The 27962-nt window shown below is 38.1% G+C and overlaps 1 protein-coding gene across 1 annotated transcript; it reads right to left on the bottom strand.

Moving 5' to 3' along the window:
• Positions 1-13: 13 nt before the first annotated feature.
• On the bottom strand, positions 14-27962 carry LOC134387222 (myosin-8). Its single transcript, XM_063109630.1, has 39 exons — positions 27926-27962; positions 26200-26429; positions 25348-25491; positions 25104-25260; positions 22088-22115; positions 21880-21988; positions 21697-21789; positions 21503-21566; positions 20723-20821; positions 20530-20633; positions 20233-20371; positions 18965-19083; positions 18726-18875; positions 17427-17597; positions 16217-16535; positions 16049-16116; positions 14355-14442; positions 14153-14270; positions 13680-13803; positions 13450-13586; positions 12330-12585; positions 10315-10557; positions 10046-10222; positions 9821-9966; positions 9648-9738; positions 9174-9563; positions 8625-8751; positions 8187-8305; positions 7861-8057; positions 6570-6753; positions 6321-6486; positions 6101-6225; positions 4871-5179; positions 3969-4172; positions 2768-2893; positions 2510-2680; positions 2221-2325; positions 1554-1649; positions 14-186 (listed from the first exon to the last, which is right to left on the bottom strand). Exons 2-39 carry the CDS (start codon positions 26401-26403, stop codon positions 37-39), a joined length of 5817 nt encoding a protein of 1938 aa, XP_062965700.1. The 5' UTR covers positions 26404-26429; positions 27926-27962; the 3' UTR covers positions 14-36.

Raw genomic sequence — 27962 nt, forward strand, 5'->3', positions numbered from 1 at the left:
TTTCTTCAGCCACCTGGCAGGATCAGGCAGGTGTGTTTACTCTGCACTGATTTTTGTGTGAACCTCCCGGCTCTTCACTCGCAGTTTGTTGACCTGGGATTCGGCAATGTCAGCCCGTTCCTCAGCCTCTTCCAGCTCATGTTGGAGCTTGCGGAATTTAGATAGATTAGCATTGGATTGTTCCTCCTTAGAGATAAAATTGTGAGAATTAGACTTTTTGGTTCCCATTGCACTCGTCACCAGATAGGATTATTTCCTCAAATCAAATATTTCCTTCTTATTGTCTGTTTGCCGTATCTGGCTTCGATTCGGGACAGAATTTGTAACTTCAATTACATTTTTTGCTTTAAGAATGGAAGGAGAAGTAGTTTTAGAGTGGAGGGTACAGCCTCATGTCAAGGCCATATATCTGTTCATGATGTTTGTCCTGGGTGGAAAGGAGGAAGAAACCCGTGTACCCTTATAGAGTTCAGAAAGTAAATGTAAAGTCAAATTATAACTTTGGGAAAGTCCCACTTAATTTTTTTTTCTATATATTATGACTCTAGTATTTAGATAAAGGGAAGAAGTGGGGCTAAGACAAAGTGTGCCTGGTTTGATTTATTACCATTTGTGCTTTTCCCTTCTTTCTCTTCCTGCCTTCCTACTATCTGTGTCTGGAAGAATGGGGGAACAACCAGGAAAAGTGTAGCTGGAGAATCTTCCAGCACATTCTTATAGTAGCTACAGCAAATGTGGGGAGAAGAGCCCCCACTGAAAAAACTGATAGTGAGTGAATGGGTCAGTTGAGGTAAAAGATTGATGTTCGGCTTTTTTTTTTTTTAAAGATGACAGGTAAGGGGATCTTAACCCTTGACTTGGTGTTGTCAGCACCATGCTCAGCCAGTGAGCTAACCAGCCATCCCTATATAGGGATCCGAACCTGTGGCCTTGGTGTTATCAGCACCACGCTCCCCCAAGTGAGCCACGGGCCAGCCCCAGATGTTTGGCTTTTGAGAACACTTGATTTTGTGTATGTCTAGAAGGAAAGGAATATTTATCATGGTGTTAATTAGAGCTCCTACTGTATATTCTTTGCAGCTATCAAATAAGGTGTATTATTTGGAACTTTCTTTTCCCCCCAGCTCTGACAAATTGCTTAATAAAAAAAAATTTCCTCTTGAAGTCTTATTCTGTAATTAGGATTTGGGAAATGAATTCATATTTATAAAATCACTCCTCTTAAAATGAGTGGTAGATTGTTATTTTGTCTCCTTTCTCATTAACACATTCTTTTAAAAGATGTTCTACACCTAATTAGACAGGGGAGTGGGGAGGCGGAGGGGGATGGGGAGAGCCTGGACAAGGGGCATAAAGAATAATTATGATTTGTAACAATATATATGCTAGTAATATTGATTTGATCAACATATCTCACTGCTAAACCCCAAAAATATGTGTAATCAATTTTGATTCCATAAAAAAATAAATTAAAACAAACAGACAAACAAAAAAAAACATGTTCTACTCCTAAAGAGTTTTGCTTCTTTCCTCAAGGACATAAAGATACTTACAGCCTCCTCAGCTTGTCTCTTGTATGATTTCACCTTTGCCTGTAATTTATCTACCAAGTCTTGCAGCCTGAGGACATTCTTGCGGTCTTCCTCAGTCTGAAAGTTTGAAAAAAGTAATCAGCATTCAACCCAAAGAGATAAGTCTACTATGGCAGGTAAAATAAATCATTTGGTATGATGGCAGGTGTTACCTGGGGTAAACTTGATCAACTCCGAGGCTTCCTTCATAGTATTAACAGTAGCCACTCTTGTTAAATGTCTATTGTGTGCAGGCATTGTATTAGGGAATTGCATACATCTCTTCTAATCCTTACCTTTCTACCCTGGGAAATGGATGCTGTTATCCCTATTTTACAGGTAAGGAAACTAAGGTTTAGAGTATTAAGTAACTTACTGAAGTTTAAAAAACAAGGGAAGCCAAACTAAGATTAATATCCTGTTTATCTGGCTTTAAAACCCATTTTCTTTCCTCTCTAATGCTATTTTCTAAAGGCCTCCCTAATATTCCTAGCCAAGTATAGGTCTGTAATAAGCAACTGTGTCTTTTACTCCTTTTGTGCAGCAAGTTAATGTGTATTTCTTTGTGAGTGCCACATAAGTCATCACCAGGTTTTCAATTTCTGTCTGGGCAGGAAGTCTGGATGTTCTGTTAAGCTATTCTCCTTACCTGGTAGGTGAGTTCCTTTACTCTTCTCTCATGTTTCCGTAAACCTTTAACAGCCTCAGCATTACGTTTCTGTTCATTTTCAACCTCTCCTTCAAGCTCACGTACCTGCAACCGAGAAAGATACTTACGCAGTCAGTCTTGGGGATATTAATTAACCCAGGACTACTGAAGGTATCGGGTAGGTGTCCCCAGTCCCAGGATGAGTATGGGAGTCCACATGTAGGAAGAGAGAAGGGTAGAGGCAGTGCCCTTTTTCCCTTCTCAAAATTGGAGAGATCGGGACACCCACCCTGGCCTCCAGTTTCTGGATCTGCTTCTTCCCTCCCTTCAGCGCCAGCTGCTCGGCCTCATCCAGACGCAGCTGCAGGTCCTTCACCGTCTGCTCCAGGTTCTTCTTCATGCGCTCCAGGTGGGCGCTGGTGTCCTGCTCCTTCTTCAGCTCCTCAGCCATCATGGCGGCCTAGTTAGTAAAACCGAATCAGTGAAGACGGTGGAGAGAGCACAGCACGATTCATGTTTGCCCACCATGGTGTTGCCCTCCACTCACGTCAGTGATGGCCTTCTTGGCCTTCTCTTCTGCATTCCGTGATTCTTGAATTACTTCCTCCACTTCACTCTGGAGTTGTGAAACATCATTTTCCAATTTCTTCTTGGTGTTGATGAGGCTGGTGTTCTGTTAAAAAGAGTGGAAATTTGCAAGATTTGCAGTTTGCCATCTTGGGATTTTACAAATATCTTTGTTGGCTTGTACAAACTACCTAATCCAGCATTTCACTAACTTTTAAATATTTGTTGAGTGCAAAATATTAATCATTTGCAAGATTGCAACACCTCCGCCTCTCCCCCAGTGCCCCTCTGATTTATGCATAATGACTTCTGGGGTTTAAGAATGCCTATATTGGTAGACATTAATTATTTGCTCTTTCAGTTGTTTCAACCAGACATCACTAGTATTCTGTCCTTAAAAGTTTGAAATTATTAGAAAAGAATAGATTCTTTCTGTGTTTGGCACTGGGAGTTTCTCGATTAGATGGAATCTATTCTCTGTGAACTTTCATGGTTTGTTCCCATGGGGAATTCTGGATTTTTCTTATGAAACATTTTCTTAAAATTTCAACCCAGTGGTTTTCAGAGGGAAGCAATACTGCCTCAGTGGGTATTTGGAAATGTTTTGGGGTGCATGTTTTTAGTTGTTAGAATGATTAAGGGGCGCTACTGCACTTAATTTCTGGGCAAGTCAGGGAAGCAAAATGTCCTGCAAGGCACAGGGACAGTAACACTACACAGCTGAATGCTGAGGTGCCCGTGATAAGAAATGCTGCGTGGAACATTTTCAGAGTTTGGAGTCTACAGGTATCTTTACTCAAGTTTATTCCACCTCATGGTTTTCAAAATAACCTAAAGAGCCAAACCTTATTTTTAAATAAAAATGTAATGCTTTTTTTTTTTTTTTTTTTTTTAAAGATGACTGGTAAGGGGATCTTAACCCTTGACTTGGTGTTGTCAGCACCACACTCTCCTGAGTGAGCCACAGGCCGGCCCCCCTTTTATTTTTGGTAGAAAATCTATAAAAGACAAATAGGAACACACACCAAAAATCACCCATGATACCATCACCCCAAGATAACTGCAATTAACACTTAAGAGCATATCCCCATCCTTTTTATATACATACATTTATAAAAGTGGGTTACTTCCATATTATAATTCTGACTCATCACTTACTAGTACACCTACATTTGTCTTACCTGGGTGTGCAGGAGCTGGACACGCTCACTGGCATCCAGGAGCTCCTGTTCTGCGATTTTCCTGCTCCTCTCCGTCTGCTCCAGAGTGGCCCGCAGCTCTTCGATCTCGGCCTGCAGCAGGTTGGCTCTGCGCTCAACCATGGCCAGTTGCTCCTTCAGGTCCTCTTGGCTCCGGAGAGCATCATCCAGGTGGATCTGGGTTTCCTATTAAGTGGAGGGGGGGAAAAAAAAGCTTTTCACATTCTAAAGAGGATGGAAACATCCCAGGAAAGGAACTGGAAGAATGTACCGGTGCCAGGAACAGGAAATGACATGCCTGTAATTTCAATGAACTTTTAAATGGTGATGTCACTTGCTTAGAGTGAGAGAAAATTATCAGGATACATAGATTCTTGCTCTATTTCTGCCATTAACTGGATATTTTTTCATGTTCAAGTCACTGATGTTTATCATTTATGGAATATTTTCCATATTCTCCACCTATTACTTGACATCTGATATATCATTTGATCCTCATACTAACTCTGTGAGGTGGGCAGTTTCATTCTTATTTTGAAGAATAAAAAACAGATTCTGAGAGGTTAAATAACTTGCTTAAAATCAAGCAGCTAGTAAGTGGCAAAACTGGGACTCAATCTCAGTCCTGTCTGGTGCCAAAGTCTGTGTGCTTTTTCTCACATCATACCTTAATCTCTGGACTTCTGTTTGTTCTTGTACATAAAATTTCTTTTAAAACATTATGTTCTCTATGTATTTAATTTAGCTACCTTTATACCATTAGCTCATTAGCTACATTTATACTACAATTTAAGAGAAAAAAGGATGATTTAACAGGTGTTTTGGAGAATGGAAGACAGGTAACTTCCCTGACTCATCTGAGAAGCTAATGTAGACCCCTGTACCTTCAGGATCGCTTGGGTGTTCCGGTAGTTCCTCAAACTCTCTGCAGCCAAGCGGTTGGCATGGTTCAGCTGGATTTCCATTTCATTCAGATCTCCTTCCATCTTCTTCTTGACTCTCAGAGCATCATTTCTGCTTCTAATCTCTGCATCCAGTGTGCTCTGCATTGTCTCCACGACTCTAATGTGATTTCTCTTCAGCTGGTCAATTTCCTCATCTTTTTCGGCGATTTTCCTATCAACTTCAGATTTGACTTGGTTCAACTCAAGCTGGATACGCATAATCTTTCCTTCTTCATGTTCAAGAGATGCCTTAACAAAACAGTGATCAATTAGCAATGGAAAAGAACTTTGAGTATTTGGAGTATATTCCCTTGTGAGCCAAACTCTTAGTAATATCAAGTTGTCTGGTTTTACAAAGTACAGCACAGTAGTTTGAGGCACCTCCTAGGTAAATCATATTTTTGTCTATTTAGTCACAGATTATATTCGGCAGCTCTGTGATAAAGGTGCTTTGTCAATACAAACATTATTCATACTAATAATGATAAAATTATATTATTAAGCTTATGTGTAGTAAATACGAACTTTCAAATTGTTTTATAAATGAAAATGTTTATGGGTATGTAGTATACTTATTCCTGATGTAGAAACTATTGGCTTTAAAATATATTTGTATTTTTTAATGATTACATAATACATGTTCATTGTAGAAGGTGGGAGCAACACATAAAAACAAAGAAAAAACTAACTGCCCATTGTGCCCCCACTCAGAGATAGCCGTTTTAATGTGGTACATTTTTTCTAGTCAATTATTTTCGCATAATCAAAATTGCATATGCAAATTTGTGTCTTGCTTTTAAACAAATATTTATGTCTACCATAAATATTTCCCTATTTTAATCATATTTTATGACTGTATAAAATTCTGTTAGATGGCTGTTTTATAATTTGCTTATTTTTGTTCTTGGGTTGGACATCTTTGTCTTAAAGCTTTGCCTCCATTTAAGATTACTTTCTTGGGACAAATTCTTAGAATTGATAGATTGGAGTATTTAAATATTTAAGGTTTTTCATAGCTATTGCCAAATTGTCCTTTTATAAAGGTCATATGAGTTCAATTTGTCACCAGCTTCACAATAGTGTATCCATCTCACAGTAGCGTTGCCCACTTTGAGTGTTTTCATTGATGTTTGTCTTTGATTTCTTTTCCCCCAACATAATGATACGTACCTCTGCTTCCTCTAAGGCAGCCTGAATTTCACATTTCTCTTGTTCCACTTGCTTCTTTATTTTCTCTAATTCACGAATTTGCTTCCCTCCCTCTGCAATCTGCTCAGTGAGGTCAGAAATCTCCTCTGTGGATGAACAGACAAAAAAGGGGTTAGACTGATGGCACCATGGAAAGGTCCTGCCAGGGCTACGTGGGATAGGGAAGGTCATGAGGACTCACGCTGCAAGTTCTTATTTTCTCGCTTTAGCGTTTCAAGTTGATCCAGGGATTCCTCATAGGCATTCTTCACCTTGAACAGCTCAGTACTAAGAGAACGGGACTCCTTCAGGGAAGCCTCAAGTTCAGCCTGAGTTTCCTCATATTTCTGTTTCCATTCTGATAGGATCTGAAAAGCAATAATCGTCAGCTGATAAAAGGAGAAAGGAAGACCAAATAAAACATTTATAAAGTTTAAGTAGGTTGGGCCACCTTGTCGAAGTTCCTTTGCTTTTTATCAAGAGCTGCACAGGCAGCGTTAGATCTTTCCACATCGATCATGAGGTCTTCAACTTCATTCTGGAGCCGCTGCTTCGTCTTTTCAAGGGAAGCACATTTGGCATTCACGGCTTCTACGTGCTCCTCTGCTTCCTGCAGACGCTGGGCCAGCTTCTTCCTGAAAAGTTAGCCAGGCAGTCAAGGAGAGTGGCCAAGATCAGGAGCAAAGTGATAACATACTTGACTCCTTTTTACAGTCCTGTTTATACACCGGCAAATAACATGATTTTCAAAACTGTGGCCGCCAGAACTGCTTTCTAGATTGGTAAACTGTGTGGAAAGGTCCAAAGTGGTGAACAACTGAATTCAAGTCATTGGTGTGTTACTAGATTCTCAGAGGCTGCTATTGATGCTTCCCTTGTGTGTGCCTTACTATATATGTAATGTAGGATTTTCAGGACTTCTCATTGAGAAGTTGTGGAAAATGATTAGCTAGAGCAATTTTATTGATTGATGTATATATTTCTTCTCATTTCACATAAGTACACTACCTATGTTCATTGTTTTCTCAGATTTTCCACTTCATTTTATGTACTTTTCCCCTGGAGAATAGCAAGTTTTTTCTAATCATGTATATTTGGACAATCTCACCAGGGACGAAGTTGATGGATAAATGAGGGCTATTTATGCAGTTTACACAAAGGCAGTTTTTTTTTTCTTTCTGAATTGTCTACATTTTTGCTTCATTCCCAGTTGTGTGCCAAGTACACATCCTTAAGGTACAGAGAAGTGTTTAGCCCTTATGCCCAAGATCTACTTGAAGGTCTCCTTTGGTGTGTACACAGTTTAAGGATTTACTTTATGTAGATAAATTCTGGATAATACGTATCATTTGGTGGCCTTCAACATGAGTTTTAAGAGAGGTATGTCTGTATATTCAATGCTTAAGAAGGTGGATTCTGGAATCGGAACGTCTGATTTCAGTCCCACCTGTACCATTTATTAAGCATATGCTCTTGGGTTAGTTAGTTAACATCTCACAGCCTCAATTTCCTATCTGTAAAATGGGTATAAGAATAATGATACCAACATAATGTGGTTATGAAAACTAGATGAGCTGATATATATATATATTTGACATACAATACACATGCAGTAAATGCTAGCTTCTGTTATTATTGTTATGTTGTTATCATCAACATCATCATAGCTGCTTTAAGGTATTGCTGAGTTGGACAGCTGTGAGACCATGTCTTTTTCCTCCTCCAGAGTTTACAAGACATACTTGGCCTCCTCCAGCTCCTCCGTGCGCTGGATGGCGTCTGTCTCGTATTTGGTCCTCCACTGGGCAACCTCAGTGTTGGCCTTGGACAGCGTCCTCTGCAGCTCAGCTTTGCCTTCCTGCTCCTCCTCATACTGCTCCCGCAGCAGGTCACAGTCGTGGCGAGAGGACTGCAGGGCATGGGCCAGGGCATTCTTGGCCTGCGGAAGTGGCAGTTCAGTGACTTAAATTCATGTATTCAGTGATATATTTAATTTATACAGCCCAAGTGGAACCTAACTGGACATGTTTAGATTTGACTAGTCAAGAAGACCTTTGGTAAGACTCACTTTAGTTTCTTCCTCTAGCTGACGTTTCAGCTCCTCAATCTGCTGAGTAGATGCTTGTTTGCTCCTTGAAAGCTGAGATATTAAAGCATCTTTCTCATCTAATTGTCGGGAATATTCACCTAAGAATAATGGAAGTAAAGGCATTTTTAATGGCATACAAAAATAAGCCTAAAGCTTTTATATTCATGTCTCTCTATGTGTATATACTTTATCTGTTCCTAAATATTGTTATAGGATTGGTTAGAAGTGGAGATGAAAAAGTGGAATTGCCATAGGAGTGTTGCAAGTAAACTTGTCTGCTCATTCTTACTTTTTTTTCTTTTTGACCTGCTTAGCAAATTCTGATAGTTTGTTTATCCCCCTCTAAAATGGGAGCATTGCTGTTTATTCAGAAGCCTTGGAATCCATTGTTTTAGGGTCCAGAGAAGTAATCTTTACCTGCTTCTGTCTGCAGGCGTGCTCTCTGAGCTGTGAGGTCATTGATCAGCCGCTGCTGCTCTTCTTCCTTGGTCTTAAGTTCACTCAGTTGATCTTCTAGAGCGCGGCACATCTTTTCAAGGTTTCCCTACAGGACATGTGGCAATGAAAGATTAGACACGGAATGTAGTAAAATAAAGTGTTAAATCTTGATTCTTAAGGTAGTTTTAGAGTGAATAAATTTATGCCAAGTGTGAGTAGAAAGTTATGACATCAACTCTGTGGACTATACCAGAATTCAAGCATGGTAGGAAGTGCATAATGCCCCTAAACTGGTTGTTGTTGGAGACCATTTATTTATGTCAATGATATTGACACTTGCTTAAAGTGGATTTTGAGATCATCTTAATGAGTCATAACCAGCATTTTAAAAAAGTGAAATAAAATGAATATATTAAGATAGAAAATATTTGCATAGTGCTATAAAATGCCTGCAAACAATGTTTAATGGCAGAGAACAATGGGTGTTCTTATAGGTTATTACCCTCATCTGGAGACAGTAGTGGGTACCTTGGCTTTGGAAATGGCCTCTGCATTACTGCTAAGGTCATCGATCTCCATCTTCATCTCACTCTTCTCCTTCTCCAGCTTCTGCTTGACCCTCTGCAGGTTGTCGATCTGCTCCCCGAGCTCGGCCACACTGTCCGCGTGCTTCTTCCTCAGGGTGGCAGCCGTGGCTTCGTGCTGCAGGGTGGCCTCCTCCAGGTCCCTGCGCATTTTCTGGAACTCAGCCTCCCGCTTCTTGTTCATCTCAGTCTGGGCTGAAGTGGCCCCACCGGCTTCTTCCAGCCGCTCGCTGATCTCCTCCAGTTCCCGGAAGAGGTCAGAGCGCTGCTTCTCTGCTTTGGCCCTGGAGGCCCGCTCTGCCTCGATTTCCTCCTCCAGCTCCTCAATGCGGGCCTGGGAGTGAAACAATTACATTATCATAAATTTAATGTGAGTATTTTTTTGGTGTGCAGAAAAAATAGAGGTGAGATGACTCACCTGCAATTCCTTGATCTTCTTCTGCAGTTGAATTTCTACTGCTTGCTCATCTTCAATTTTGCTCATCAAATTGCTAATTTCAAATTCTTTCCTTTAGGCAGAAGAACAAGACATATTAATACCCATCTGAATTAAAAGATGGGGTCACATAGAATTTTTTCTGGAGCTCATACTTTTTAAGCTTTTCATCAAGTTGTTGTCTGTCATTTTCTACATCCATTATGGAATCTTGGGCCAATTTGAGGTCACCTTCCAGTTTCCTCTTTGCTCTTTCTAAGTCCATTCTAAGTTTCTTTTCTTGCTCCAGAGACCCTTCAAGCTAACGAGAAAGTAAATATGTTATAAATTGAAAGCGTATTTTAGAAAATCTTTCAAAAGGATATGAAAAATGTGCTTACATCATCCACTTGCTGTTCTAGCTTGATTTTAGCTTTGGTCAGGGTGTTGACTTTGTCCTCTTCTGCCTGCAGGTCATCCAGGGTCTGCTGGTGGGCCTCTTGGAGGGCTTTCTTCTCTTTAGTCAGCTTAGCGATGGTTTCATCCAGGCCCGCCATCTCTTCTGTGAGGTTTTTTACCTACAAAAGTTAAGAAAGAGATGATCTCTGCTATAAAGAAGCTCAGTGGGTTGGCAGAACCTCCATATAGTATAGCAGCAGAGGATTCATACCTTGTTCTCTGTGGCATGTTTCTCCTTCTCAACCTTGGCCAGGGTCAGCTCAAGGTCATCAATGTCTTTCTTGAGTTCTGAACATTCATCCTCCAGTTTCCTCTTCTTGGCTGTCAGCTCAGCATTGATCTCTTCCTCCTCCTCAGCTCTCTCCATCACTTCCTTGATCTTGGCCTCAAGCTGGATTTTGTTTTTAATCAGCTGGTCACATCTTTCTTCTGCATCAGCCAGGCTATCTGCCTCCTGGGGAGAGATTCATTAAGATATTTAGAGAGTTTGTTAATTATTTTAAAACTTGTTTTTGCACAAAAATATTAGTGTGTTACCAAATTCTGTTGAAATTTTTGGTATGAATATAAGTTCAGCTTAATTGATCTTTATTACATGGCCTGGAAAAATGCAGTTAATTAGGAGTGAGACTATAGCTTTAGAAGCAAACTGGTCTGCAAAATGATTGGGTTGGACCCATTGACTACTTAAAAAATAGCGTGTAGTGGAATAGAAAGACTTCTAGACAGGGCAAAAGGAAGCCTGGGTTTTTGTTCCAGTATAGCCTCCACATATATAACCTTGGGCAAATTGCTCTATTCCTCTTATTCTCACATTTTTCATATGTAAATAAAGGGGCTGGAATAAATAAGTGCTAAGAGCTTTTCATCTTTGTAATATTCAAATATTTTGATTTAGTGAAATTGGTTAGTTTTGGTTTTGATCATTTCCTACCATCCTCAAACAACTAGTTACTTGACTGATATAAAAAAAGAAAAAGAAGAAAGATAAGTTAAACACATTCCCATACAACATTTTTTGAATATAATAAAACCTGTCTATATCCATAATAGTGCTATAATTGTCTAAAATTTATATTTCCATTTAAAGAATCGCCTACTAGTCTCAAAATGAATTTTAAAATATATAAGAATGTGCAGTTCTAAGAAACCATATAGCTCAGTGAACTTTTTTTAAGTGACTGATTAAAGGACTCAAATAAAAATTTGTTTAGCCACTAACTTATTTTTTTATTTTTATTTTTCCGCCATTAACTTATTAGATTACTCTGGTCTGGGGAATTTCTTTAACTTCGCAGTGTTTCTTTTGCTCATATCTTAAGTTTTTAAAATGTTTAAATGAATGATAATAGGGACTTCCCAGGGTTCCTTTGCTTTTCTTTTTAATAGTGTTGTATTCAGTAAATATTTACTCACTACTGATGATAACTGTGAAAAGAGGTTAAGATGGGGAGGCTGTGGTCCCTATGCTTTTGGAAAAATGTAACCTTCATGTAAGTTAAGCTATCAAAAGGCAAAGTTGAAAATAACTTAAAAAATTTAGGAAAACTATCCTTTTTGTATGTTCCTTCATGACATTGTTGGGCTTTTTGAACCAAAGAAATGGAAGGTTGTGTTTCACCAGAGCACTAGTGCGAAACTTACTCCCCACGCCGACTACAGCTCCTTCTTGAATCACTAAACAGAGGCCTTAAAAAACTCAAGATTTTTTTATCAAAGGAAGAATCAGGGCGGACACATAGCTCTACCTTACATGCAAGTAGTTTAGTTCAAGTAAATGCGAATGCATTTATTGAGTCATGTCTTGGAGTTGGGGAAAGACGATACACAGAGAAATAAAATTAACTGTCTTCCTTGAATTTAAATAGAATCTCATAGGCTTGTATTTAGAAAATAGAACTATACTTTTAAGGATGGGATTAAGCAGTCAAGGGAAAGGGGTAAAATATATGACTGAGATTTGGGGGACTGACTTCAAACTGCTTCCTTCATGGCTGTTAAATTTTGTGATCTTACTGAATAAAGTCTTCAATCTTTCCTTTTCCATTTGTAACTTGGAAGTAATTGTGCCTTTTCTTCCTCATAGAATATTGAAAGATAAGTGAAATACTGAAACAAGCAATTTAAGATTTTTTTTTTCAGGAAAAGGCCATTTGTAAATCCAAAGTATATGTGCATTCTAGAAAAGCTTCATACTGTGTTACATGCAGAATACAGAGTACTCACAGATTGAACCTGGAGTTGCAGGTCATTTTTCTCTTTCAAGAGAGTGACCATTTTTTCTTCCAGTTCCTTCCTTTTGGCTTCTGACTTGGCAAGTTCATCTTTGATTTTCTGGAACTCTTCCTTCATGGTGGCCATCTCCTTCTCAGTCTCTGCACTTTTGAGGAGGGGCTTGATCTTGAAGAATAGTTTCATCCAGGGCCAGTGCTTGACATTCATGAAGGCGCGGACATTATACTGGATGCAGAAAAGGGCTTCTCTGAGATGACATAAAAATATCAGTGTAGATCGATCCATTAGAGGCAATGTTATTGTTATTATTATTTATTACATACAACCTCCCTTTTAATGAATGCCCCCACATATAAATGATATGTCAAATCCTATATATATCATATGCAGGCTTTACACATGTACACACCCTCACACTCATGCTTATGGTAAGTAACCCTTAGTATAACCACTTTGCTAATGTGAACACTGTTCATATTGAGCAATTCTTTGTTCTCAATCTCTATCAAACTAGCAAAGAAGCGAGAACACTTATAATGCAGACCTAAATAAGTACAGATGAGTAAAATAAATGCAAAATGTATGTGTAAAGAGAGGGATTGCAGTAGTGTAAGGTAGATAAACTGGGTGAGGTTATTACAGAAAGGGGGAATGGAATTTTTGAATTGGCAAATAGATAAATTAGGGTGAGGGGAGAGGGCTTGTGCATACAAGAGAATAGGAGATAAGCAAACCGTTTAGCCTGGCTGAACAAGGCTGTGTGGTTGGAAATGATAGATGAGGTGGGGAATGGAGAGTGCTTTGACAGCCAAGCAAAGCAACTTGGATTTGACATGGGATACCATGGGGATCCACCAACTGAGATACGGCATGATGAAAATAATGCATACTGCAAACTCTTCCTGCAGCTACATGTGAGGTAGATGGAAAGGGAGAAATTGGAGACAGGAGAGAAGTTCTTGAGGGAATCAAAGTGTGAGGGGTGAAGCAAAGGCTGAAGTGTTGTAAGGGTGAATTCTAATGGGTGAGAGGCACGTATTAGCCACAAAATGGTAGAATTAATGAACGACCTAAGGGACCATATAATACTGATATTCCGTATGGTGGTTACCTTCTTTGTAACATCTTTTGATATTCTACCCTCATTATGTATCCCCTACAGACAGCCTGAGTTCTTGTTATAATCTGAGCCAGCTTTTCATCTCTCATTTCTTCCAGAAGACCTAGAAGGCCAGCTTTGAAGAAAACCTGGAGAAAGGAAGAGTCATAGATCATCCCATACTACAGGAGACAGAAATGGCAGAAAGTACTTGGATCGGTATAAATAAATAACAGCGGTACCTTGGTATGTCCAAATTTATATTGGGTATGATCGATATCAATAGAGGCAAGAAGTTTCTCAGAAGCCTTTTTGCTGTCAATGAACTGTCCCTCTGGGATAGCACTTGCATTTAAAACCTTGTATCTGTTCAGTTAAACAAAGAAATAATGGTTAGTTAGGAAGGTGAGATCACATATGCAAACCAAATGACACCAAAAAGAAATACCAATAAAAGTTTGAGAGCAAAAGTAAATGTTGAAAGTCCAACTGTCCTTTAAGGTCAGATATTAAAACAATATGATTTTCAATTGCATTCTACCTTCCTGTTCTTCTAATCTGTTATTCTGTCCTATTATCATAAGACTATATTATTTCATTCCTTAATTTTTTGATGTATACTAAGCAGAATACATGAAATACAATGAACAGAAGACCACAGTGAAGATGGTAAGATATTCACAGAATTAAGTGAAATACAACAAAGAGGACTGACCTTTGTTTAAAATCCCCATATAAGATTCTGCTTGGGAATCCTTTCCTGCAGATGCGGATGCCTTCTAGCACACCATTACACCTCAGCTGGTGCAGGACAAGATCATGTTCCATTGCCCCTAAAAGTACAGAAGAGTGCTTACTACCGGGCACTGAATTTCCAAACCTATGCCTGTTTGATTACCTCATGCTCTGTGTCTTACCAGGAGTTTTGGTTTCATTGGGAATAATACATCGTACGAAGTGAGGATGTGTGCTCCTCAGATTGGTCATCAGTTTATTTAAATTTTCCTAGAAAACCAGTTAGAAAGGACTTGATGAGAAAGTTGTATTTCAGAAAGCTTTTTTGTAATTATATAGAATCAACTTAGGCATAAGCCTATAAGCCTTTAATTGCTCTGTCTTTTGAAGGTCTCAAGAGTTGTAGCCTGCCAAATAACCAAAAGTCCAAAGTGCTGGGGAGAAATATCTCTAAGGTATTTATTTATAACACCTAGGATCTGTTTTATAAACAAACTGCAAATTCAGTAGCCTTGATCCACAGGAAGTATTTTCACCCAAGAATCAGAAGACAAAAGACTATGGCCTCATTCTGTCACTAATGAGCTCTGCCTGACTCTATAAAATCCTTTTTGTCTTTCTGGGCCTCATCTGAGAGTAGTCGAGATTATCTCTAAGATCTCTTTTGTCTCTCTCAGTGCTAATAATTTTCACAGTAGCTGTTTACAGTGGTAACCTAGGTTAGTAATTTTCCTAACATTTACCATTCCTTCCTTGAGTTTATTATTCTCTGGGACCTCTAATCACTTCCTATGTTTTGTTTTTTGAAGAGTCTAAAATTGTGAGACTTGTCTGGGTGGATCTTGGGTACCTGAGAATGTCTACAGTCTGAAGCATATGGAGAGTTATTTCAGAAGTAGAGTAATGGATAATGACAGAAGATGATGTTTTCCTCAGCCATAGAAAACTCACATGTAAATATTTCTCAATATTCCTTAGGCATACACTTTAAGAAGGCAGATTTTTTAAAAAAATTTTCTTATCTCAGTTAGACATTAGGAAATAAAGAAAATAAGTAATGTGAATTTCCAATCTTGAAAACATCTACAAGGACAAGTTGATGAAACTTTAAGAGTCTGTCTCGTGAGATAATGCAAATTGGTACTGAGAAAGGAAAAACAAGAGCAGTTTTCCTGTTTAGGTCACAGGTCGTAGATCATATCTGCATTTTAATTTTAAAAGGAATGAGACTTAGCCATACAAATTCTGATAAACCAGTCATTAGTCCAGACACTTAGCACACTGCCCTTTGGAAGAGCCAGTTTTTAAGCCATATCAGAAAATCATACTATTTTGAAGTGAAATTATAATTATTGTTCTTTTAATCTCAAGAGATGCTTTTTAGCTTGATCATCCATTTAAATTACTAGGCTTGGGTTTAGATGATTTTAGGCTATTATAAAAAATTAAATCTACCTCAGAGGACAAAGATGTGTTTTGGTGGAAGGTGTTTTGTTTTGTTTCTAAAGTGTGTATCTCAGGCTCATTCTCAAAGAGGAACTCAGGAACATTCTCAAAGGGCAACATTACTGGAATAAAAATGTGACCCTCCACAGGGACACATTTGAAGTTCAACTACACTTCTTTAAAAATAAGCCTCCTTATATAATAAAAAACATTTTGGCATTCCTGTATACATTAGGTCATCATAATAAGGAATAATGGGTAAAGCATCCATCTTTACAGGGGCACTATTGCCTTGGGTATATTCTGACGTGAGTGAATATTTGGAGTGGTTCCTACTAACGTTGCATTCCCTCCTAATTTATTCTAAATCCTATAATTATGATAATTCATTGAAACTAAAGACATTTTTTGAATTAAATTTGTACTTTACCCTGAAAAGGGCTGACACAGTCTGGAAAGAAGAGCCCTTCTTCTTAGCACCTTTCTTTGTGCCACTGTCTGAGGTCAAGAGAAAACACATCAATTAGAGTGAAATCCCAAAGCCTGGAATGTTACATGAACACTCTGTGGAAGAAGATTTAATTTAGATTAAGGGCACAGAAAGTACCTGCTTCAGCGTTAGCATATGTGGAAAAGAGACTGGCCAGAGTCTTCATTGCAGACTTCCGGTACAGCCCAACTACGGTGTCATTCAGAGGGTCCTTATTTTTGTCAAGCCAGCCACTGATGTTGTAGTCCACAGTGCCAGCATAGTGAATCAGAGAGAAGTGGGCTTCGGCCTTGCCTTTGGCAGTCTTGGGCTTCTGGAAGTTGGCAGACTTGCCCAGGTGCTGGTCATACATCTTGTTCTTGAAGGTGGTATCTGTTGCCTTGGGGAACATGCACTCTTCTTCCAGGATGGAGAAGATGCCCAATGGCTGAATTCAGAAAAGTAGACGTTGGTGTCAACCTAACTTCTCTCAAAAGAGGTAGACACCTATATCTATATATAGGTGCTGAATTATGAGCACTCCTGATTAAATACATATATAAAGTAAACCAGGGTCGTAGCGCAAAGATGTCCCTTTGTTGTCACTAGAATGACTTTTTCATCATTTATTCTCACATTCAATCTGTAGTATTACTTTCACTTAAAAGAATAGCTGGATACAAATTGCATATGTCAGCACAGCATGAGGGGGTGATTTGTTAAAACATTTGTATTTATCACATTTTTTTCGTATTAAATGAATACATCTATTGCCAAATTTTATTTACTACTAAAGGGACTTATTGACTTAGAATGATTTTGACTCTGTGCAATTATTAAACAATGTAAGTAATCCAAACCTTAAGATATTTTGTGTACTTTATCTCCTTAAAGATAGATCATGAAGTAACATGAACAATTTGACTTCTTGACTTCGAACAGATTAGTTTTTATACAAGCACTAGCTTTATTACTTATGCATTTATTTTTATTTCATAAGAATATTTATTTCTGTTGCTGACACCTTGAATCAATCATAAGGAAGACAGATTAAGAACTAATGATGGTAGTTCTTCTAGTGAAGCAGTCCATCTCAAATAGAGTTTTCAGTGCTACTTTAAAATTGGATTTGAGTCATTGTTAGAATAAAACTGGTTAGAACAAAAGGAAACTAAACATTCTTAGATCTCTCTTATATAAAAGTTGAAAATAAATAGTAATTTTCCAATTTGTTCAGATTTCAAAATATTCGAGATTACAGTAATACTTTCTAGAATTTTTTAAGATATCTGGGAAAGTTATCTTGACAGTCTAACCTTTCTTTAGAAGTCAAACAGACCTTTTCAATGAGCTCAATGCAGGCAGCCAGGTCCATCCCGAAGTCGATGAACGTCCACTCGATGCCTTCCTTCTTGTACTCCTCCTGCTCCAGCACGAACATGTGGTGGTTGAAAAACTGTTGCAGTTTCTCGTTGGTGAAATTGATGCACAGCTGCTCCAGGCTGTTGAGCTGAACAAAACAGTAGAAATTTCCAACATTAAATGAATTTTTATAGTAGTAAAATTCATTACTAAAAAAATTCTTTTATTGAAGTAATATGGATTATAGTAATGAGATACAATTTAAACTAATTGTTGTTTCTTCAGAATTCCTAGGGGGAAAAAAAAGATTATTATTGACATGAGCCTTTCTCTTGAATTCTGGGCATTATGGGACTCAGATATTAATTACACAATGAGAGTTCTGGTAGAATCCACCTCTAAGATTGCATGGCTAATAATATATATTAAAAGTGCAATCATAGTCCTGTTTGTTATGGTTCAGATTTAAGGGTAAAGGGGAAAGTAATTTATTGGAAATCCAAACATCTCTTACCTCCCCACTCTCCAATTTGAGATAAATTTCACATTTTCGTCTTTGGCTGTCTCGTAAGCAAAGCTTATCTTAAGACCTTCAGTTGATATATAAAGTGAAATGAATGGGCTAATTTCTCTTCTATTCATATGAAACATTTGGCAAATCCCCTTTGTCAAGTCTATGAAAGTAGGGACCCGATGTAGTGCAGCAGGTGAAGATCTAAAAGAGTCTTTGCAACAATTTTTTTTTCTCGTTTTATAGATGATGAAGTCTATGCCTTGGAGGTGAAATAGTTTGTGTAAGATAAGCCTGGAAGAGGAGAGACTATCATCTGTCTCTAAGGCTCTACCTTTGGGCCCTTTCTCTTCTATGGAAGATGCCTTGTTTATGGAACAAATGCTACAGATCTGGGTTCCTGTCCTGGCTTTATCTTATACACCTGTGGGATCTTTAGCTAGTGTTTCGACTTTCCTGTGTCTCAGTTTCCACATATGTAATTAGGGGAAATATTAGTTACTCTTTCTCGTGTTGTTTAGAAGATGAAATGAGAAAACATCCTAAAATCCCTAGTATAGTGCCAGAAATACATATGTTCAATAAATGTTAGCTATTATTGTTACATTTTGTTACCTCCTCAATATTTTGGAGATTGCTTTTATTCTAGGTGCAGTGTTAGAGCAAACAATGTGGACACTGTAAATGTAAATGAATAATAATACCAAGTATATCAAAGCCCACAATGCCTCCTTCTTACTTTTTGTTAATATGAGTATAACTCACATCAAAGATCTCAAATCCAGCAATGTCCAAGACCCCGATGAAGTACTGCCTGGACTGCTTGGTGTCCAGCTGCTGGTTGATGCGGGTGACCATCCACAGGAACATCTTCTCGTAGACGGCTTTGGCCAGAGCACCTACTGAATTGTACACCTTCACAGATAAAGTAATGTTTGTTGGTGTTACTAAATACATGTTGTGAAGGCCTGGGATGTGTGTGATCATTGAGGTTGTGCACTTACCTGCTGCACAGTTTGGCCTTTGGTGACATACTCATTGCCGACCTTGACCCTGGGGAAGCAGAGGGCTTTGAGCAGGTCAGCAGAGTTCAGACTCTGTAGATAGGCCGCCTTGTCAGCAACTGCAGAGACACAATTCAGGAAATGCTGTTTAATGATAATAGCCTTTTAAACTTAATCTTTCCATTTTCCTCCAGTCCAATTTTTTAATTATTTAATTAGAAAGCTTTAAGTAATTCTATGGAAGGTAAAATGAAGATCTCTGTATGTTAGAACATGTACTTGCCACTAAATTGTCAGTTACACTGCCCTTTAGTGATTTATTGCAAGTAGATTTTGAGAAATTTTTCATCAACAATAAACATATATCGAGTGTTTATTATAATATTTTAGGCAAGGTAAAAACCATAGTTCTTGCTTTTAGGACACATTAGGTGTAGTTGGAAGGATAAGATAAGTACAGCTTAATATTCACTGTTAGGGAGGGGTAAAAGTTAGAATATTTGGATTCTTATCTTAGTTTTAGCCTTCCCAATTTAACCTTACTGAATTAGTTACTTTATCTGAAAATGTGGGACTCTACAGAGTCCCTTTCTAAAATTCTGTCGGTGACTGTAATGTGAATGCCACATGTAAGGTACAAAACTAACTGCTGAAAAGCTTAGAGGAGGCAGAGAAAACATCAAGGTGGAGTGGTCAGGAAAGGCTTTAAGGAGCAGAGAACTAGCTTTCCGTGGTAGGTCTTATACATTGCATATTCTTTCCATATGTAGAGTGTATGAGTTTTCTTTCTCAATTCCTTTTGTGTCTTGTTTGCTACCTATGTTGTCTACAGGTATATATGTAGATCACACACACACATATAAGTATCTTTAGGGGCATCCTTCACCCCTAGCCCTGTGTTTGGGCAGATCATCTATTGCCAGCTACTAGGTTTTCCTAGCTAGTGCTAAAGTAGACCAATATGCAAAGTTATCTTACATACATTCCCAGCATTGCCAAGGCAAAGCAGGAGCACTATTCCATCCCATTCTTTCTCCAATTATGTGGCCCTAGGTTGTGCTTATAAGTGGCTGTTGATGTTCACTGTAACTTGTTTGGGGTGGATAGAAAAGATGGAGATACGGAGATGTGAAGAAGGGAGAGGGAGAGAAAAGCATGCAGCGGTGCCCTTCAGAAGTCCAGCTACAAAGGAGATGTGAGTGTACAATAGGATTTTTTTTTCTTTCTGTATTCTCTGATTCAAACCCAGATGGAGGTTCAATTGGTACCTTCAGTGCCGTCTGGCTCCGCTTGCTCCTCACGCTGCTTTTGCTTGAATTTCATGTTCCCGTAATGCATCACAGCCCCCGTGAGTTTATAGATGGATATTTTCTCTTCAGGAGTGAAGCCCAGGATGTCAATGGCACTCTGCCAGGAGAAATGATAGGACGAAGGTTAGGGAAGAAAAGACTAACTTATTTAGGAGAATTTACATTGTATCCTTAACCACATCTACATTGTTAATAATAAATCTATTATTGCTCCCATACATAATGGATTTTTTAAAAAGTGTGCGTGTGACTTACATCAGTGGCCATCAACTCTTCTTGGTCATCAATACTGGGGACTGTGATCTCACCCTGACTGACAAAGGCATAGTCGTATGGGTTGGTGGTGATCAGGAGCATTTCTAGATACATAGAATTCAGGTGTTTGTTTTACATTACAAATTGTTAATAAAACTATAACTTCCATCTATGAATTTAAGTTCTTTCTTACCAATTAAATCTGGCTTCTTATTGGAAGTGATCTGATAAAAAATATGATAGCTTCTTTCTGCCTTTAGCTGGAAAGTAACTCTAGACTTTTCTAGAAGATCTGGAAAGAGAGGGAGATAGATATTGAATTAGAAAAGAGTATCAGTGCTTCTGAAATATTAAATGAACCTCAGTGTCTTTAGCCAAAATTGGGGTCATTACATTTGGCTCCATTGAGATTTCAACTCGATAGTCAATTCTGTGTTTGTCCATATTAGAATTGCATATGGCAGTTGCTCGTGGTTCTCACCATCTAAGAGCAGAAGCTGAGATACCTACTCCAGGACAAGTATGTTTTTCAAATGGAGGATCTGCAACCTCTGTATTTTAGTTGATCCTAACTATCCTCTCCTTTCTTGGATCACCTCAGATTTACTCAGTGGTGAGAGGCTACCTTGGAAACATCTACTAAAGTTCGGATCAAGAGCAAATCAGAGAGATCTGTTGTGAACCCATAGAAAACTCATAGGAACCAATAGATAGCCCTAGTGTTTGCCCTGGGGAAAAAAATGTAGTTGCTTCTGAGGCAGGAATTCATTTAGGATGTGCTACAGAACTATCAGTGTGCAGCTGAGATAAACAGAGCGCACAGTGGATTATGGATAAATTGTGTTAGTTCACAGGCATCACTGGCAGCAGACCACTGTTTTACAGGCTTTATGCACAGCAAATGTTGAAAAATATCCCTGCAAAGGAAATCACTTGTCTCTCTGTTTTGATTTTCAGTGGTCCTCTTACTCACATGTTTCGATATCAGCAGATGCCAGCTTTCCTGTAGTACCGAAGTGGATTCTAATGAATTTACCCTTGAAAAGATAAAGATTATTTAGTATTAAAAAACTGAAGCACACAGAGAGAGGCAACTGAAATAATAACAGACATAGCTACTCTGACATTTAATGGCTGAGAAGACCCCACGGAGACCAAAAGACTTACAAAGCGAGAGGAGTTGTCATTCCTCACAGTCTTGGCGTTGCCAAAGGCCTCCAGTAGGGGGTTGGCGCTGATGATTTGATCTTCCAGAGTCCCCTGCAAAGGAAAGAGCAGCTCTCACACCCGGGGCTCCAGACTTCTGAGCCCTGACCGAGACTTGATTCTGACTCTGGCCACCAGACCTACCTGCATTTTGCCAGGTTCTTCCTTCTTCTTCTCCCCAGTAACTGCAATTGTTGCAAAGTACTGGATGACACGCTTGGTGTTCACAGTCTTCCCTGCTCCGGATTCTCCGCTGTCAAACAGAAATCAGAGAAGAGATCAGAGCGATGGCCCACATTGTCAGCATCTAAGACAATCACCACAAACCAGAGAAGAAAAAAAATTTGCATACGTGATCAGGATGGACTGGTTCTCACGATCTGTGAAAGAAATCAAGATCATCATTAAAAAAATCCACATTTAATATGAAGATTATTAAATTAAATTAGTTGAGATCAAACATAGCTTGTTCTTTTTGACTTTTTGAAGATGTTGCTTATGATTTTGGTTTTGAGTTTAGTCTCCAAAATAGCCAGTTGCCTCCACATTTCCTCTTGAAGTATAAATTTTGAAAACGAATGGCAAAGAATCATCTATTTCTTTTTGTATTTTATTAATTTTTTCATAGTGGTAAAGTACAAATAACATAAAATTTACCATCCTGATCATTTTCAAGTGTAATTAAGTACATTTATAGTGTTGTGCAACCATCACCACCCTCAATCTCCGTGACTCTTTTCATCTTGTAAAACTGAAACTCTGTATGCATTGAACACTAACTGCTCAGTCCCCTGGCCCCCAACCCTTGGCCACCACTGTTCTACTTTCTGTCTCTATGAATTTGGCTACTCTAAATACCTCATATAAGTACAACCATACAGTATTTGTCTTTTTTGTTACTGGCTTATTTCAGTCAGCATAATGTTCTCAAAGTTCATCCATGTTATAGCATATGTCAGAATTTCCTTCCTTTTAAAGGCAGGATGATATCCCATTGTATGTATAGACCACATTTTGCTTCTCCATTCATCCACTCATCAAATGTCCAAATGTTCAGACAGACATTTGGATTTTTGGGTTGCTTCCACATTTTAGCTATTGTGAATAATGCTGCTATGAATATGGATGTACAGAAATCTCTTCAAGACCCTGCTTTCAGTTCTTTTGAGTGTATACCCAGAAGTGGAATTGCTGGATCATACTGTAATTCTGGTTTTAATTTGTTGAGAAACTGCCGTGTTTTCCACAAAGGCTGCACCATTTTACATTCCCACCAACAGTGAACAAGGGTTTCAGCTCCTTCACATCCTTGCCAACATTTGTTATTTTCTGTTTTTTTGACATCTTTGTAAGTGTGAGATGCATATTTTATTAATTTTTAAAACTTTCACTGTGGAAAATTTGAAACATATACAAAAGTAGATTCAGTAATAAAATGAGCCCCTGTGTGCCCATCATACAGCTACAACAGTTATTAACATTTGGCCAATTTTATATCATCTGTACCCCATCCCAATCTCACCAGATTATTTTAAAGAAAACCCCAGGCATTATATAATTTTATTTGTAAACACTTCAGTAAGAATCTTAGAATTTTGAAAACATAAGGATCTTAGAAATTTCTTAGGTCAGTTCTTTCATTGAACAGATAAAGAAGCTGAGACCCAGAGAGGAATAAGTGACCTTTCTAATATTAATTACATAACTAGTTAAGGTCAAAGATATTCATGTCTTTTGACTTTCAGTTTATATATCTTTCTGCTGCCTGCTCTCCTCCCAGCTCTTGATGTCACTAGTTTGACTGCTGGTAATCCTAAATAAGTAAGGGGTCTGGAATTGTAAGTGTTTGTGTTTATTTTTATTTTCCTTTTAGCCTTATATACATTTATAAATAATAAAAACAAACGTTACTAGTTAAGTGACTCATACATTATATTTATATCAATTTTCTGACTGGTTAAATCTCTGATGCTATACTGATTATGGATGTTAGAGAATTCTAAAATCTAAAAATTTATTCAGAGAAAATAAATATAAATCTGGATGTTATTTAAATGTAGATATAGACATAGACTTTAGAGAACTTTAAAATTCTATTCAAGAAAGTATAGTGTTTGGATCATATTCAGATTAATTTTTTTCTAGTTATAAGCAAGATCATGGAAAATCATATTGCATCTAGTGGGAACATAGATAAGAAAACAATATTGTGATTGCTTTTGGCAATGCTAAAATAACATTAACCAGGTCAAATGCCACAGCTCTGCATGATTTTATACAAAAATCATGTTTGGGAGCTGTAAGTAAACTGGAATTGGTAGCAGCCCCAAAGCTTGGGAAGTGAGGACCTTGGTGGCCGCGGTGGTGTACATAGCTGTGTATATGCAGCTGCTGAGTATTAAAACTTTTGAAATGAGCCAGTGTTTGGACATTTCTGGGAGGTAGCTAACTTCTGTTGTCAACCTAAGAACAGTTTATTGGCCGAGAATTCTTGTAAAACTCCTAGCCAATTTGTAATGGGAGATTCCTATTTTATCCCTTTCTCTTCTCTCTCCCCTTTTAAAAGACAATTTAAAAACAACTGCAGCAAAACAAAACAGAAACAAAAACAAAACCCTCAGTTTCAAATATTCCATGGAACAACAGGAAACTCAGGAATTTAGAATATTTCCAAAAGCATTATATTTGGTATGTGAAGATAAAAGGATTTGATGCTGTATTGGGGCCTATAATGTGTATCAGATATGGTTATTTATAAAGAAGATATGGTTGTTTGATAAAGAAGGAATATCAGACTTTGATACAATTAAAAAAAAATTTTCAAAGTAAAGGGTTTTTTCCCCTCCATTTTAATAGGAAAATGCTTCAAAATCTTAGGGAGGAAAGTCATAATTCTTTCTTTACTCATCTTCTACTCTAAAGACTGGCAATATTAGCTTTAACCTTTGAAAATAAAGAACTCACAAAGTTTTCTAGTTGTGACTGATAACTTTTCCTTGATTGCTGTAGATGTGGATATTAAAACAAACAAAAAACCCTCCATATTTGAACTTGTTTCTATCCAAATCAAGAAGTGAAAAAATATGGAAAACAGTACATATGTTTACAGAGGTCTCCTAATTGTTTCAATTTGGCTTCCACTCTAACACTAGTGATGTTAGCTTGGGGAGGATGGTGAATGCAGTGAGCCTCACTTTACTGATGTGTCAAAAGCAGATGGCTGCTGGAAAGAATAAAGGACATCATGACTGTGAAAGTTCTTTGAAAACACTGACGCCCCGTGTGGCTGGAATGTATTATAATTAGGCTCCAGCCAGGTCTGTTTGTCAGTCTGTTTACACATTTCTCTAAATAGATGCATCACTCACCAGTCAGCATGAACTGATAGGCGTTGTCAGAGATGGAGAAGATGTGGGGTGGGGCCTCCTGGCGCTTTTTGCCTCGGTAGGCAGCCACGACCTCGGGCTTGTACACTGGCAGCCACTTATAGGGGTTGACAGTGACACAGAAGAGGCCTGAGTAGGTCTGGGAAAATCAGAACATTCAACATGTGGATCTTGCTTTTATTCAGAAAAGTAAATGGAATAAAAAGAGTGGTTGAAGGGCACTCACGTAGATCATCCAGGCTGCATAGCGCTCTTTGAGGTTATACAGTACTCCAGGCTCGTGCAGATGGGTCATCATAGCCATGTCCTCAATTTTGTCAAATTTGGGAGGGTTCATAGGGAAGACTTGGTCTTCCCTGACAGTTAGAGTCTGATAAGTAATCAAGAAACCAGTTTCAATTGGTGGTTGGAGGTAGGGTTTATGTTTGCTTGTTCATTTTGGTTATAAAGCTGTAATTGCACATACTTTTCATTATATTATTCAATGTCCTTTAAATAAAGGCATGAAAATATATTTACCTAATAGTTTAATGCTAAAAAAATACGTTTCTTATGATGGGCTAGGATACTATCATCTTTTTAAGATTATTTTTTTTCTTCCCACATTCTTCTTCTCATCCCAGATTTATTTATCAGTTTATATCCTTTTATTTTTATTTTGATATTTTTAATTTATTTTAATTTAAAAAAATTTTTTCCTGCCATTTGTTACAAGAAACTTCATTTTTTGAGAAGTAATAGGATATTAACACATGATTTAAACAAGTATGTAAGTCAAGAATTCTGATTGGAGGAGCTAGTTTTTATTTTTCACAGGTTTGGAGATTTATGCCGGGAAGTGGGGAATTAAAGGGAAATGGTGAAGACCGATACTAGTGGGGTAAAGTCCTCTCGGAAGTTGGAGAGACATGAGGTTACTGCTGCAATTTCCTTTTGCCTTCCAAATCTGATGTCTCTGCACTGGCTAGAAGGGTGTTTGTATTGGCAGTAGGCTTGGAGATTTGAAGTAAGGCTTCGATGCCTGGATTGAGGAGATAGAGAAATAAAATGGAGAGTGTCCTCTCATGTTTTTACTTACTGCTCCACCTTCAGTCTTTACAGTTACTTTCCCTCCTTCCTTGCTTTGTATGATGCTCTTCACATAGGATTCCTTGGGCTCCTCAACAAAGACAGATGTTTTAGCATCGAAAGGCTTGTTTTGGGCCTCAATCCGCTCCTTTTCCGATTTTCGAAGGTAGGGAGCGGCTTCGCCAAAAACAGCCATCTCGGCATCTGAACTCATGGCTGTGATTTACTTAGCAGAGGATTCTGCCTTGGAGAAAAAACAGGGGAGAGGGAGAAATAGAAAGCAGAAGTCATAAATGTGAGTTAGGATTTGAAATGAAAGAAATGTTGAGCACAGCCTGGGCTGTAGATGTTCCTCCAATCTGGCATTCACGAGTGTTCTAACGTGGTCTAAAGGACTAGTTTGGAATGAGACTGGGATTTGAGGCTTCATTTCTAGGACTTGCAGATTTCCTTTCGAGATCACGTATCTTGATCCTCATGGCTAGGGAACCTACAATTAGAATGGAATCCTTACATGTTTTTATCTCTAAACCGTTAACTATCTCTGTAGCTAAGACTGTTGATGGATTGTTTTGTAGCAGCTGTCATTATTTAATCTCCACTTCTCCTTCTGCAATGTTTACATCTGCCATATGCTAAGACAATCATATGGTTAGGAAGGAAAGTTTGTCTTGTGTAAATGATGTTTGATATTTTCAAAGCTATCAAAAATATCTTTTTCTTTTAGATGGCCATCATCTCTCACGAATCAAGTAATTATTTTTAACATCTACTTTTATGTTGATATTTGGTGTTTTGTCTCTCAGTGTGTTGTTAAAAGAACCTGATGATGAATTCTAACACTCTGGATTTTTCATCATTTGGCTTGTTACCAAGAGACTTAGCATTGCCTTAATTCCAAAAATCTCTTTTGACACTCTCCTTTTGACATGAGATTTCAATTGTCAGTTAACAGATCTAACCACAGAGAAGTGACAGCTTCAGCACGGAGGCCCTTCCCACATCAATTCCATGGGCTTCTTTTCTTTCCACCCAGAAAAAGAGAAGAGGAAAATAATTAAGAGTTTGTCACATGCAGTAAGCCATTCTCTTCTGATTTGTTGATATACCTCTGCAATGTCTACATGTTAGGTTTGTTGAGTTTCTCCTTTACTTTCAGGTAGCAAGTTATTTAGAGAAGAGTGGGCTCTCTCTTAAATTAGGCAGGTATTTAGAACTCTGTGGGTTTAATACTTGTGACTTTTAAACAAATAACAATAAATCTTTCTATTTTTCAAATAATAAATATTTCAAATAACAGTGAATCATCAAAAGTAGCTAAAATAGCTAAAATATGGTTATGGTTTAACATGATGTTTGTGTTTATATTTTTAGATAAAATTTTTTCTGGGGTGTTTAAAAAATATCTATAAAATGTTCAAGTATTCGGTGCTTTGCAGGGAGGTTGGCAAGGAATAGTGTAGTGCCCCTGGACAGTTTTAAGTGTAGCTGAGAACTCACTGCCAAAGCTCATTCTGTCTTAAATGGACCTTTAATTCTGGAACTCAAATGAGTGTTGTTTTGAGAATAAGACATTTTGAAAAAATGATTTTCCAGCATTATAAGCAATCATTCGGAAACACCCTCTATAGATATAACTGTGAAAACATCGAGATGGTGTATAATTAAGAATTGTTCACAGCTTCATTAGACTAAATTCCTTCTGTCATCGATAAATGAATAAAGCCAAGTCTTACCTTTGGGGTTTCAGATGAAAATGCAGGTTCAGAAGTG

This window comes from Cynocephalus volans, chromosome 10 (assembly GCF_027409185.1).
Source record: "Cynocephalus volans isolate mCynVol1 chromosome 10, mCynVol1.pri, whole genome shotgun sequence".
In the NCBI taxonomy this organism is placed as follows: Eukaryota; Metazoa; Chordata; class Mammalia; order Dermoptera; family Cynocephalidae; genus Cynocephalus; species Cynocephalus volans.